At 36.9% G+C, this 15,508-nt stretch overlaps 1 protein-coding gene across 4 annotated transcripts in view; it reads left to right on the top strand.

Moving 5' to 3' along the window:
- The window catches only part of CTNNA2 (catenin alpha 2), a 1,097,968-nt gene that overhangs the window by 1,016,801 nt on the left and 65,659 nt on the right, over window positions 1-15,508 (top strand). For all 4 annotated transcript variants that reach the window (XM_079111126.1, XM_079111127.1, XM_079111124.1 and 1 more), the window contains exon 13: window positions 11,335-11,486. In XM_079111126.1, coding sequence (XP_078967252.1) covers window positions 11,335-11,486 — 152 coding nt within the window. The remainder of the gene's footprint in view (window positions 1-11,334; window positions 11,487-15,508) is intronic.

A 15,508-nucleotide genomic window follows, 5' to 3' on the forward strand; every position in this document is an offset into this window, starting at 1 on the left:
TTTTAAGCATGAAGTGTTGCTGTATTTTATCAAATGCTTTCTCAGCATCTATTGAAATAATCATGTGATTCTTAACGTTAAGTCTACTGATGTGATGAATTACATTTATTGATTTCTGGCTGTTGAACCAACCTTGCATCCCTGGGATAAACCTCACTTGATCATGGTGCACTATATTTTAAATATATTTTTGTATGCGATTTGCCAGTATTTTGTTAAGGATTTTTGCATCTATGTTCATCAGGGATATTGGTTTAAAATTTTCTTTCCCTGATGTGTCTTTGTCTGGTTTTGGTATCAGAGTGATACTAGTTTCATAGAATGAATTTGGAAGCGTTCCCTCCTTTTCTATTTCCTGGAATACTTTGAGGAGTATTGGTATCAGTTCTTCTTTAAAGGTCTTGTAGAATTTGGTTGAGAATCCATCTAGTCCTGGGCTTTTCTTGGTTGGTAGACTTTTGATGACTTCTTCTATTTTGGTGCTTGAAATTGATCTGTTTAGATTGTGTACATCTTCCGATTCAATTTGGGAAGATCATATGTCTTTAAAAATTTGTCAATGTCTTCAGTATTTTCTATTTTTTTGGAGTATAGATTTTCAAAGTAGCTTCTAATTATGTTATATATTTCAATGTTATCTGTCGTGATCTTTCCTTTTTCATCATGAATTCTAGTAATTTGAGTTTTCTCTCTCCTCTTCTAGGGATTTATCAATTTTGTTTATTTTTTCAAAGAACCAACTTTTCGTTTTGTCAATTTTTTTGAATCATTTCTCTTGTTTCAATTTCATTGATTTCAGTTCTGATTTTAATTATTTCCTGTCTTCTACTATTTTTCATGTTGATCTGTTCTTTTTCTAGGGCTTTGAGATGTAATGTTAAGTCACTTAGTTGTTGACTTTTTGTTTTTAATGTATGAGCTCAATGCAATGAACTTTCTTCTTAGTAATGCTTTCATAGTGTGCCAGAGATTTTGATATGTTGTGTCATTGTTCTCATTTACCTCTAAGAATTTTTTTATTTCTTCCCTGATGTCTTCTGTTATCATTGCAGCATTCAATAGCATATTATTTAGTCTCCAGGTGTATGAGTAGTTTTTGTTTGTTATTTTATCATTCATTTCTCATTACATTCCATTATGGTCTGATAGGATACAGGGTAGGATTTCTATTTTTCTGTATTTGCTAATGGCTTCTTTGTGGCATAGCATATGGTCTATTTTGGAGAAAGATCCATGAGCTGCTGAGAAGAAAGTATATTTGCTCAATGATGGATGTAATACTCTGTAGATATCCATTAAGTCTATAACATTGATTGTAATATTTAGTTCTATAGTTTCTTTGTTCAGTTTTTGTTTGGAGGATCTATCCAGTGGTGAGAGCGGTGTATTAAAGTCCCCCACTATTAATATGTTTTGGTCTATTTGATTCTTAAAATTGAGAAGGGTTTGTTTGATATACATAGATGCTCCATTGTTTGGGGCATAAATATTTAAAGTTGTTATATCTTAGTGTTTTATTCTTCCCTTAAGCAGTATGAAAAGTCCTTTTTTTACCCTTCTGACTAACTTAGGTTTGAGTCCACTTTATCTGATATGAGGATGGAGACCCCTGCTTTTTTACTGGGTCCATGTTCATAGTATGTTTTTTCCTATCCTTTCACCTTTAGTCTGTGGATGTCTTCTTCTATGAGATAAGTCACTTGAAGGCAGCATATTGTTGGGTCCTTCTTTTTAATCCAATCTGCCAGTCTATGTCTTTTGATTATTGAGTTAGGCCATTGACATTCAGGGTTATTAATGTGATATGATTTGTATTCCTAGTCATTTTGGCTTATTTTTGGCTTTTAACTTGACTTGGTTTCTCCTTTGATTGACTTTTCCTTTAGGGTAGTTCCTCCCTTTGCTGACTTGTATTGTTGCTCTTCACTTCCTCCTCATGAAATATTTTGCTGAGAATGTCCTGTAGGGCAGGCTTTCTATTTGTAAATTCTGTTAACTTTTGTTTATTGTGGAAAGATTTTATCTCATCATCAAATCTGAAGGTTAGTTTTGCTGGGTATAGGATTCTTGGTTGGCATCTGTGTTCTTTCAGAGCTTGAAATATATTGTTCCAGGCCCTTCTTGCTTTTAGAGTCTGGGCTGAGAAATCTGCTGTTTTCTGTATTGATTTCCCCTTATATGTAATCTGATGCTTTTCTCTCGCAGCCTTTAAAATTCTATTTTTATTTTGTAAGTGAGGTATTTTCATTATAATGTGTCTTGGTGTGGATCTGTTATAATTTTGTGCACCTGGTGTTCTGTAAGTCTCTTGTATTTGATTTTCCATTTCATTTTTCAGGTTTGGGAAATTTTCTGATATTATTTGTTGAACAGGTTGTTCATGCCTTTGGTTTGTATCTCTGTGCCTTCCTCAATCCCAGTAATTCTTAAATTCAGTCTTTTCATGATATCTCATAATTCTTGGACATTCTGTTCATGACTTCTTAACATCTTCTCAGTTTGTTCAACTTTATTTTCATGGTTAAATATTTTGTTTTCATTGTCTGAGATCTGTCTTCCATGAGATGTATTCTATTGGTATTGCTTTCTATGAGTTTTTAATTTGGTTTATCATTTCTTTCTTCAAGTATTTCTTTCTTTTTTTTTTCTCAGATTCTCTATCTCTTTATTGAAGTGTTCTTTTGCTTCTTGCATTTGCTCTTTTAACTGTTTACTGGAATGGTCATGCATTGCTTGCATTTGCTCTCTTATCTCGTCTTTTGCTTCACAGATCATTTTAATCATGCAGATTCTAAACTCTTTCTGTCATTTCTACTACCATGCTGTCATTGGATTCTATCCCAATAGCATCTTGGTTTGTTAGGGACACTTTCTTCCCCTGTTTTTCCATATCGTTTCTATATATTCCCCTCTAGCAGTGAAGATCAGTGATACTGAAGTTCTCCCCTTGCAGGCTTATTATGACCCTGCAGTTTTCCACTACCTCTCCTTTGAAGGGGAAATCAATACCAGTAGCACCCAATACAGAGAAAATGTAGCCCTGAGCCAGATAGCCCCTATAAAGACTTTAACATTATTGTAATGAACAGGATCAGTTCGATTACTATTTACAGTATTTCTAGTTGTGAACCAGAGGATGGGGAAGGGTGTAGGATGTAAGTGAGTAAATAGAGGTACCTGTTAAAGAGCCTCCAGTCTCCTGTAGGTGTCTCAGGAAGGGAGCCACCCTTCCAATGATGATGGCCAGGCCCTCAAGAATAATTCAAGATGCCTGCACCAGCCTCCAAAGGAGCTGGGGAGCCCCAGCAAGGGTGTCCTGAGTCAGCACGGAGACAGGTACAGTGTCCCTCAGCAGTAGGGGGTAAGGTGGGCAGGCTCAGCTACCAGCCTCTGTCCTCTGAGTGGGGGTGGGTTGGGGACTCAGCACAGGCATCTGATCTCAGGGTGGGGGCGCAGGGGGTGGAGGGTGGGCTCAGTGATGTTGTCGGACCTCAGTGTGTGGGGGTGGGTGGGCTCAGCAATGGCGTCTGACCCAGAAACTGTTTTTATAATGGATGCAAAGCTCTGAATGTAGCTGGATAACCAGAAATAACTGATGGACATAAGAATCAGAGAGGTTCTATTTATTATGGTCAAAGTGACCCTGAGATGACTTCCCTCCTGGGTTTGTCCTTTAACATTAACTAATTTCTTCCTTACCAGTGAAGTCCTTTCTCTAACTACCCCGTAAAAGCTGCATCTTAACAAATTCCTACTCCCACTCCTTTACCCCCATTAGCCTCATTATGTGTGACATTCATTGGGCTCTTGCCATATACACTGCTTTATGTTTCAAACTCTGCATTTGTCCATTTGTTTATTTATTGCCTATTTTAATGCATGTATTTGTTTTCCTGTAGTTAATCTGTTCCAGGACTGAGGATTTCCAGGAAACTGAGGCAGCATGTAGAACCACCCCCACTTCAAACCCCAAATCTTGCAATCAAGTCAGAAGGATTTCAGACATTTTCAGACATGTTGCTCTGAGTCATAGGCATGAGTTAATTAGAAGGGATAGGAAAAGGAAAAGGGGGCACTCTCAAGGGAGAGAGTGAGTTCTCTTAGAGAGGAGAGGGACAGCATGCCTCTCCTGTACCCCAGTTTTATTGGGATCCCACCCAGATCTACCTCTTCACTTTTGACTGACAGCAGGATAACATCAGACTTACAAATTTCCACTACCATGACAACTCTAGGTCACCTTGGCTCATGCTGAACAGTTCTAATTGGATTCTTAACCATAAATTCTTCAGATTTTATAGTTAGGAGGAATTATCCTTATCTCTCTGAGTTTTGGGATCTGGTTTGTGAAAAGTGTCACAAAAGTATCCCCCTTTAGACTAACTTAGGTTCTTCTTATCAACATTATTGCAGGTTTGAATTTCTCCTGTAGATAAAAGGTATTTTGCTGAGGAATGTGACATATCCTGTCCCCTTAAGCCCATCAGGGCTACAGGTAAATTGCTTCATGGGAAAGAAAGCATGTGGGGGTCAGCACAGTGGGCCCATTTTTTAGAATTATTCCCTTAACCCTGTGTTCCCGCCATTTGCATTTCTTGGTCCCCTAACAAATCTATTATGTGTATACCTTACTACCTGTGTTATGTATTTGGATTATTAATTAAATTTTAACCCCTTTATATCTAAGCCTGCCTTTTCATTTCCTCCAGCCTTGATTGGAGTTGAAGGTCAAATATACTTATTAATATAAGTAAAACAAAATGACCAAGTGCTTTATTTTGAGGGATTTTTTTTCCCTTGTAAAAATTATATACTTAATGAACAAAATCAGAATCTTTAAAATCATGTGTAAGGAATTCTTAGCAAGTGTTTTTACTACATCTTAATGCAATCTAAGTATTTAGACCTCACTGATGCCAAATTAAACTGTATTTATCAAGCAAGGTTCTGACAAACACTGTAAGCTAAATAAGGCATCACACTCAATTCTTTATTCATTTCTGAAGTTTCAGAATTAAATGTGCCATCTTTCCTCTTAAGTTATAAACCGTTTGTGATTATTTTTGAGATGCTTATTTTAAACTATAAGAAAACCTTCCAAGCAAGCAGTTTCTTTCCTTGGGGAAAGGAATTTGTGTCTAGACAAGAGCAGATGGATGCTCCCTGATTCTCTTAGGGTGGTTATCGTGAATGGAATTTAGAGTTGCTGTTTTTTTTTTTTTTTTCTTCTTCTCCTTTTTCTAAGCAGTCTTTTTCATCTTTTATCAAACAATTCAGCTCATGGGTTATGTATGGCCTTCTGGAACTTGAATTTGATTTTGATGTTGAAAATGTACATTATAATTTTCCAAACATGAATTTATGAAAATAGTAGCCTTTAGGAACTCCCGCAGAGAGAAGAGATGACTGACAATGATGAAAGAATACCCAAGGATGCACACAGGTTGGAAGAGCTAGGACTGGCTGGCTCGGTGGTGGCAGTTATCAGGAGAGGGAAAAGTAGTTGACAAATCATCATGAGGGAATAAGGAGCAGACTGAGTTGGGCTACTTTTGCCCTAATGGATTCCAATGTTCAACCTCATCCAACCTGATGAAGCCTTATCAGGAGGGAACAAAGCCAGTGTATCACTGGTCTAGACAGAGGAAGATTTAAATTTTGACAGAGTGCTTAAGTTTTAGTTCTACATTGCCTCATGTTTAAAAAGCATTTGAGGATGCTTTACTCAAGATTTAAATTTGATTGGCTATCATAAATAATTACAGTGGTATAAGTTTGAGATAGAAGGAAAATAGCTTCACAAGAATATTAGATTAAACTGGGGGGTTTATTAGAAAGAGTATTTTATTTGAAAACAGGGTTTGTGTCCTTTTTTTTTTTCTTTTCTTTTCTTTTTTTTTTTTGTGTGAGATTGAACCCAGTACCTCACACATGCTAGTTGTTCTACCACTGAACTATATTTCTAGCCCAAGTTTTAACTTAATCAAAATTCTTTTCCCTGTGGACCTGGTAAGTTCATGAGGAAACAATGTCTAGTGTAGCCTTCTTGACAGTTAAGACACAAAGGGAAGTTTTAGGAGTGAGTTCATATAATTTTATATTAAAGGTACGGTTCATAGTAAATTCCTTATAAACAATGCCCAAGGGTGATATGGTCCTGCAGAGGAGAAACAAGGGTATAAAACTAAGGAAGCTCAATTTTCAAGATGAATTGTACCAACTTCCTAGTTTTCAAGTTCACCACTTCCCGTGTGCTGTTTTCGGTTTATTTCATTATGTCCCACAAGACCTGTTTTTTCAGTGGTGAATCATATGGTTGTACTTCCAAGTCCTTTTCAAAGAATACTTTTCAAAGAATTTGCCTACTGGAAATAAAGGAAAAGGATTGAGTGATGGGCAGAAAAGGAGAAAAAAAATGTGAAATGTGACACTTCTCATTTTATCCCTGAAAAACTTGATGACAAAAGAATTCTTTCCTCTGTCCCATTCTTTTACTTCTCATCTTTCTCTTCCAAGTGGTTAGATTCTCTGTGCCAAAAGCATAACAAAGATTTCAGATGTAAAGGAAGAAGGAGACGTGGGCTTTGCCTAAGAGTGACTCATATGCAAAACAGTTGACATACAGAAATGCCAACAATCTTAATTTAATGTACTAAGTACCATAATAGTGTCTCTGTGTGTGTGTATATGTGTGTGTGTGTGTGTAATTAGGATGTTATAAAATTAAGGAAAAGTATATGCTCTGAGGTGTCAGGGGATTGAAGATGGCTTCACAATGGCAGTTAATTCTAAATTGAAGACTGAGGGTTGAAAAGATGTCCATTCAATCAAAGAATATGAGAGAAAATTGTTCATAGGCATGTTGGTATGGTTTTGTCTTCACGTCATATTTGGAGACAGAGGTATAATTCAGTCTAATTGGAAGACTTGAGTATATGGAGAAATAGGAGGTAAGACAGGCAGGAGGGACATGAACTATAGGTGTCAGATCCTTATTTGTGCCTGTATCTTATGAAAGAGAGTTTAGAGTTCCCTCTACCTTACAGGGGATCATTGGAATGTTTAAAGTTGGAGCATGGGCTTTTCAGACAGTTTCTCAGAGACAGTAGGATTGGTGGGGAGTTCATCTCCACTACCTCTAGTTAACCTTGAATTTTTCCCTGGCAGTGGTCCTATTTGCACTTTAGCCCTACTTCTCATTCATTTGATTAACTCACCCTGTGCTCTGAAACTTCACCTCTGAAGTCTCTCAAGAGGATTCCTTTCAGAACTTCCTCACCTATGGTTTAGGTTCTCCATCAACACTGGAATGATGTGACCTTGATTTTTGTATGCACACTTAACTCTGATTTCATTACTCCTGGAATGCCATCATTTTGTGGCCTACTGTGCAGTCTGCATACAAAAGTATAGCCAGAATTTAAAAGTTTATTTCCAACTTTGATCACACTTCCAGGACAAAAGATGTTAAGAGCAATTCAGTATTTTCAATAAATAATGACAAAGTTTTGCCCACATTTTTGGATGCAAGTCAGAGAGTAGAGAAAAAAGTCTATTTATATATACCTATATCAGAAACTCTCTTTAGATATAACATACAAATCACAAAAGCAATGCTATGTTTTGTCCTAACTAGTAAAAAGCAGAAGCAGCATCATATTTGAAGTAGTCTAGACTTGTTTCAATCTCAGAAAAATTTGGGAGCATGTAATTTTTCAGATACTATAATATGTTAGAAGAATTCATAGTTAAACTAATGCCTTAGGTTTTACCAAGATGGATCATTGTTCTGTTAACTCTTGTTTTTTCTGACCCATCACTCTTATAAAGAAAACAGGATAAAATTAAACCAGGAGCGAGGGGAACAAAGTAGAGAGAAAAGCTATGTGGGCTAAGAGCAACAACAAAGGACCAGGTCCTAAATAAATAAGCTTTGAATGTGCTTAGGACTAGACCACAGAGAAAGATGTTCTTTCTCTTCTGTTTATTTTTTTCCATGAAAAATTGATGGTATTTCTGTTCCAGTGTCTTCATTAAATGGCTTATCTCTGTCTCCTCCAACAGTGCCAGGTCACTGACACCTAGTTGTCACTACCATCTTACAAGAGGTGCTGGGCTCTGTGCTGATGAAATAGAATGTGCTCATCCAGACCTGGCATTTCAGAGCTCCTCATGAAAAGGGTCCCTTTAGGTGTTACCTTCCTCCTCTCTCCCTTGAGAACAGAATCAGGCCTGGAGGTGGCTGGAGCAAAATAGATGGTCACCTACAGCTTTTCTTCCTCCCATTTCTTCTTCAGAGTGACCTTGCAAAAGGAAAACAGAAGTGGCACACCTCATTCTTGCCCCTTCAGACTCCAGAAAGCTCATCATGTGGGCAGAAATATGTTCGTGGGGGTCAGGGTCTGAGCATTGGGGGTTACCTGACTCAGCTTTCTAAATGACATTTATGAAGGTGAATACTGAGCACTTTACCACAGTCACACTTTCTGAGGGACTTCCCTACTTAATACTATTCTACTCTGTTTGGACCATAAAAAGGACTTTTTTTTCAGAGCCCTGTCCTACAAGGAAACATACAGCTTTGAGAATAACATTTCTTTTTAAATATTTGAATTATGAAAAAAGATTCAAAGATACAAAAAGAACAAAGAGTAAAATAATAGATGGCCTTCCTTTCCCACTCAAAAATATACACTATATGTAAGGTGGTACAACATTTCAATACATGTGAGAACACATAGAAATACTTATATGCACAAGACGATTTGTGTATTTTTAAAATTCCCACAAATGTTCATCTCTATTCAGTTTGCTTTTCTCACTTGAGTTTTGACCTTAAGACTTTACTATAGTAGCTGACCCCAGTTTGCATGCCTTGGTTCATTTTGTCCCAGAGATCACTGCTCATGCATCTGGAGTGAGTATCTCACAATGGTTCCCCCGGAGTTGGATGATTCAGAATAAGGCTGGTTTGTAGCCTGTTGACAGGACTCTGTAAAAGCAGTTGTTATCATTCTCAAATATTATATAATTTTCTTCTTTTTAATTCTAGAATATATAACCTAACAAGGAACACCTGTAACCAAAAGACAAAGACATTCTTGTGACTCCAGCATAGGGTTGCTCAGTGTACTTAATCAGCATCTCTGTAGAAGTTAATATTTGGCAATGCCCTGGATAATGTCCTCATTCGCCATCTGGGAATGGAAGCTTCATTTTACTAGATTTTGTTAAAGCGTTCACCAAAATGTGCAGTTGGAGGGGTCTCCTTTGTAATTTATTTGCCTATACCAATATGTATGAAATATCTCATTGTTTGTGTTAGTTTTGTAATTACTAGTGAAGTAAAACATCTTATCGTATATTCATCAGTAATAAGAACTTTCTTCTATGAATTGAACGTTCTGAGCCTCTGTCAACTTTTTTCTTTTTCTTTATTGATTTGTACATGTATTTATCCTGTGTACATACAAGAGTACTTGTCCTTACTAGTTATATAATAGGCACAAACCGTTTAATGCTTCTAGGTGTTACCTGATAGTGTATCAATTTACAAAATCATTGATGGTCATTATTAAAGTAGCTTAACCATCAGATAGAATGGAATTCATACAACTCAGAATTTTCAGTTTAAGAAAGAAAAAGAATCTGCAATTTTATTTAAGAAAAATATTCATTCCTAAATGCCAAATATATTCAAAAAATAGTTTTGTGGTCCAAGAGGTCAAATTCATTTATCTGTATTTTTTAGTCATATAAAATAAGTTTATTCACAACATAAAAGAATAATAAAAATAGTGTGAGTTTAATGCATTTGTTTCAGAAATATGGTTTTCAAAAGTTTTTATTTAATTGATATAATAATTGTACATATTTATGAGGCACAGTGTGATGTTTTTATGTGTATATAAATTGTATAGTGATCAAATTGTCATAACTGGCTTATCAATCACCTCAATTTTATATGATTAATATTTGCAACAGTACAGTTTCATAATCTCCAAATTCTTTCCATCTAAATGCAGTTCAAAAGCCCAAATAAAAAATTCAAATAGTATAGAGAACCCATCATAATAATTCACACACACAAGGAAATTTACCCCACACATGCTTTTGGTTTTGCTAGTTTTTATTAAAAGAGTAGTTACTCTGTTTTCCTCTAACCCTCCCTCTCTGTTTTTCTTTTTTCTTTTTCTTTTCTTTCTTTTTTACATTTGCCTTTTCTTGGTAGAAGCACACTTTTCTTGGAATGTTTTATCTTGAATACTCTGCCCCTAAAAAGTGATGCTAAAATTTCCACAGAGGATGAAAATGAGTGTAAACAGGGAATCAGGCCTGAAGATTCAGAAACAGGAATAGATGGATGATATTTCTGTTTTATTGAACTTGTAAATAAAATGAATTGTACTTTTGACTTTTGTTTCCCAGTTGATTGTTACAAGGTAACAGCTGAGAAAATTGAATTATAATTTGTGAGAATCAGTGAGTCAGCAGCAAGTTTTAAATAGTCAGTGGAAGCATTATAGACTTTCCACTGAGTTTATTTTCTGCAAACCTCCCAGGGGTATAAATGTGTCCCTGTGAGTAGAAAGAAGCATCATCATTTTAAAAACTTATATGTGCATCTTCTTTCACATCAAGACGATCCTGGCAAAATGGGACAATTTTTCTTTGAGTCCATCGGTCTTTTCTCTCAATGGGTCTTTCTGCTGGACTCTGCTATCTTTTTCCTTTTTCTGCTTACAAGGTCCTTCCGCAGTCTCCCTCCAATCTCATCTCCCACCACCATGTCTCAATTTCTTCATTTCCAACAAAAATGAAATGTATTGGGTCATTTCTTTGCATGGTGTTGTGAAACCATGTGGATTAAGACCTGTTATATACCAGTTATGACTATAATTTCTCATATAGTTAAGTATTTATTGATACTTCTTAAGGGCCAGATTCCATCCAGATTTTGTATGCCCTATTCCACTGAATCCAGGCACAAGTCTTACTATATTTATAGATAAGCAATTTTAGGAGGGCTATGGAATCTTGGCCAAGGTTTCACATTTGGTAACCAGCAGAAGTGGCATTCCACTCAGGTTAGCATAACATGTACTTTTTACTCCACAGCTACACTACACTATCTTGGATGGGTTATAAAAGTTTTTGTTTTTGCAAACACCAGCACGCATGGAGTAACAGCTTACTCACCCTGCAGAGTTAAATGCCAGAAAGATGTCTAAAACGAACCAACACCAAACTGGATGGAAAGGCTTACCACCTTGCTCAAGGGCTGCAGTGAGAGAAGACTGCCTCATCTACTGCTTTTCTCTCTGTTTATCCCAGTGATGCCACGCTTTGCTGAACAAGTCGAAGTTGCCATTGAAGCCCTGAGTGCCAACGTCCCTCAACCATTTGAGGAGAATGAGTTCATCGATGCCTCTCGCCTGGTGTATGACGGCGTTCGGGACATCAGAAAGGCTGTGCTGATGATCAGGGTACGTGAGATCTCGGTAGCACAGAGCTGGTCTGAATTTCTAGTAGGGACCCCAAGGGTCTTGTCTGCTTTTTATTTATTCCATGCAACCTGGTAAGCTGCTTAGCTCCTTACTTAGACCAGGTGGACCCTTTACTCAAAAAGGGATGAGTGATTCCAGGGAGCCCAGTTAGGCACCAAATATCCTGTAGCCTGATGCCCAGCCTGCTTCTTGCATGTATTTCATAAATTTAATACCAACTGAGGAGTAACCCAGTTACTCTTCCATTGCCCCTTACTAACACAGCTTCCCACCAGGCTTATGGACTATAAAGAAGTAAAGATTACTCAGCTTATTAGTGTTAGTATAATAACATTATTCTCACAGATAACTATATTCTCCTTGTAAAATAATAATGCAAACATTATCAACAAGTGTGTTGGCCTCACATCAATTCTCCACAACCACAGACCCAACTTCCGACCTGAAACTGTGTTGTCAAGTATGTCTTCTAAACCATAACTGAAGTAAATGCATACAGACACAGAACTAGAAAAATACATATATATAAAATATATATTATATAATATACATAAAATATTTGACTTTAAATCTCATTTATACTTGCTTTGTTCACCCAAAATATGCCTTAATCTAAGACGCAGTTTACCTCATTCCATTTAACTGCTGCATAATATTCTGTTGAAAGATTTTTTTTTTCTCCTTCCCTTCCCTTATTTTTTCCTCCTTCTTTACCTTATTTTTTTCTCTTCACCTTACCTTAGGTTTGGCATAATCAAACAAAAATTTTTATTAGCCATTGAAAGCTTTCTTCAATTCCATATGCCAAAGCCTCAATGACAGATACTTTTATAACTATTATCACTGAAGCAGAAAGGGGACTTCTCATGTCCTGACTCCAAAAGCATAATGTCTGACAGAAATATAATAGGACCCACATTTTTAATTGAAAATTCCCTAGTATACAGGTTAAACAAGAGTAAGAAATGTCACTAATCATTACTTTAATCATATATTTTATTTAGCCAAATATGTCTAGAATGTTATCATTGTGATGTGTTGCCCTGGTCACATTTAAAGCTCTCACTAGCTTCACATAGCTAGTGGCTGACATTGGCTGAGGCAGTCCTTGACTCTGTTCTCACCCTCAACCTCCTGTTTTCTCTGTGACTGAACACTGAAGCCACCAGGTATCTGCCCAGCACACTTAGGAATCATTTAGCATCTAAGGCAACACCCCCTTTTCAAACACAAACAGACAACCCCCCCAAAAATGTACTGCAATGCAAGTATAGCCACAGAAGTTGTTGCACATAGTCCCTCAGGTATTTCAAGAAGTGTCTGAAATATTGTCTCTTCTGGACAACACAAACCAAATTTGTGGATTTCATGTGTGGTGCTGATTCTCCTCCAAACCCTGGTATCCTTGAAGCCTAGGCACAGTTCCCTTGGACTGTGGCATCCGCAGTATTTCTGAAGCAATTCTAGCAGCCTAGAGCAGAGCAGGCTAGAAAGATCTAGAATTGAACCTTTATTGACCTCCATGCTCCTGCCAAAGCATCACCAGCTCTGCCCAAACACCATCTTCTCCTCTCACCTTTATGTCAGTGAGCCTGCGTTCATGTTAAATAGAAGTCTCCTTCATAAGAATTCCAGATCCATTCCAAAACTTACAATAGATAAAGTGTATCAGGCAGTACTAACTGTACTAAAACATATGGAGTTCGAATTTGGAACTTGGGGACCATAATTTCCTGTGCTTTTCACTTTCCCTTCTTGTACCTGTGAAGCTCTGATCATCTTTCAAGGCCTGGTTTGAATGTTCTCTCCCCACATTTTATTCTTTATAATAATTACTCTGTCTTTTAACCACCGATACCTATTTCTGCCTGTGATAGTATTTATTATACCATTTCCTTTTATGTCTATTACTTTCTCAAGGCTGAAATTTTGGAAAGGAACAACTCTCTCTCTTTCTTTTTTTTTTTTTTTTTTTCTTTGGCTTTTACTCTCTTTGTCTCTTTTCATTATGATTCTTTGTTTGGCACAGGGCCTAATACTGTGTGTGTGTGTGTGTGTGTGTGTGTGGTGTGTGTGTGTTCGTTCTCAAGTGGGGAGAGATGCTTGGAAGATAAGAAGGTGACAGGAAAAAGATATAAGAATCGGGGGAAGGAAAGAAAGTCAGCCTTTTAAGCCCATAACAAATTAGATCATTTTCCCCATTACCTACTAACTTGTGAAATAAGGTAATAGACCATGAGAGTTATGTTTTGAAAGCATTGGTGCTAAACCCCACTACAATCCTCAAGACATATTCCCTCTTTTACCATTTTTCTGCTTTGTTAGCCTTCATATTTTTGTGACAACCATTTATCTGAGAAGCTGAGGAAGTTTATAGCCATCATTCATTTATTCATTCATGAGCTGTAAAAAAACACAATTTTAGATAAAATGCCATATCGTTGTCATATGAAGTGCCATTCCTCCATCCCAACATTTCAAGTGAGTTGATCAAATGAATTTCATACCACTTAAAATTTAGGAAGAGAGAAATATACAGTATGTACAAATTGTTATTTTAAAAATTGCTATCCATCGACACTCGAATGGCTTCATTTTGTACTTAAATAATTTCTTGGTTTCTTCTCTGAATATAATTATTAAGTGTACTGTACTTAAAAAATTCCACTGTATAAAGTCGGAAGAGAAAGACAGTGAGATGAGTGGGAACTTTCTTTCCCAGCTCCTAACTGTGCCCCTTCCCCATGTCTTGATTTTACTTTGAAAAAGAAAGACATCTCTTAAAACAAAACAAAACAAAGGCAGATGCAGAGAGGACCTTGAAGGGTCAAACTCCCCATCACCTTGCCTCTCAGCAATCGATACATATTTAATGGCAATGTGAGTATCTGAGTGCTCCAGGCCAGCTCCAGGCAACCTTCTGCAGTAGGCAGAGCTTGCCCTTCCTGTGTTCAGCCTCACCTTTCAGGACCCTACCTTTCTCTTGGAGCAGGTCTGCTCTTCTACTTCTTAAGTCTATTTTTTTTTTTTTTTTTTTTTTTTTTGCATCTTGATGAGACTTGCCTTCTGTGATACATGGGGATTTTCTGATGATCCTCAGAAGGTAGTGGCAAAATGAGGAGGCAATTCTGGCAGACCAACATACAGTCAATTCTCATCATCCACAGTTGTTAAGTTCTGTAAATTCACTGAACACTGAATTAATGAATACAACGCTATTGCTCCTAGGAGAAATACAGAGTTAGGCTTTTGTGAGCCTCTGGTCACATTTTCATTACCTGATCAACACCTGGCCTTGTTTCATGTGTGCTTTGACTTAAAGACACCTTCTTAATATATATTATTGATTCATTAATATTGAACTCACAGCCATTATCGTTGACTTTATTTATTTACTTTGTATTGGGCATTGAACCCAGGGGCACTTTACTCCTGAACTGCATCCCCAGTTCTTTTTTTATTTTGAGATAGGTTCTTCTTAAGTTTCTGAGACTGGCTTTGAACTAGCAATATTTCTACCTGAACCTTCTGAGTGACTGGGATTACAGGCATGTGCCAAAAGGCCCAGCACTAACTCATATTTGAATGACACAGGTGGTTTCTCTGCAAGTCACATCACAGTCTACTCACACATGGGAACCCTAGACAACAATTCAGTACTACTTTTAGGGACCATTTGACACATAGAAGTCAAAAGCACAAAATGTGTGGCCCTAAATAGACCATAAAAGTAATACTTATTCACAGCAAGGGAACTTAGCTAAGAAGGCAGGGCACTGTGTTGTTTGACTTTAGCAGGGAACATACACATTAGGTGAGTTTTTTTCATTTTTGTTTTTTTCACTTTCTTCTCATGTCTGGGAATAACTACAAAAGCACCATGAACATTGATTTTGTGTATTACAAATAAATTGTATTAGGAGGCAAATTCACAACTAAGGTATCTGCAAGTAATGAGGACCAAATATATAGGTAAAGTACAGAGCTAACTATTTAGTTTT

This window comes from Sciurus vulgaris, assembly GCF_902686455.1.
Source record: "Sciurus vulgaris genome assembly, chromosome: 14".
Classification (NCBI taxonomy): Eukaryota; Metazoa; Chordata; class Mammalia; order Rodentia; family Sciuridae; genus Sciurus; species Sciurus vulgaris.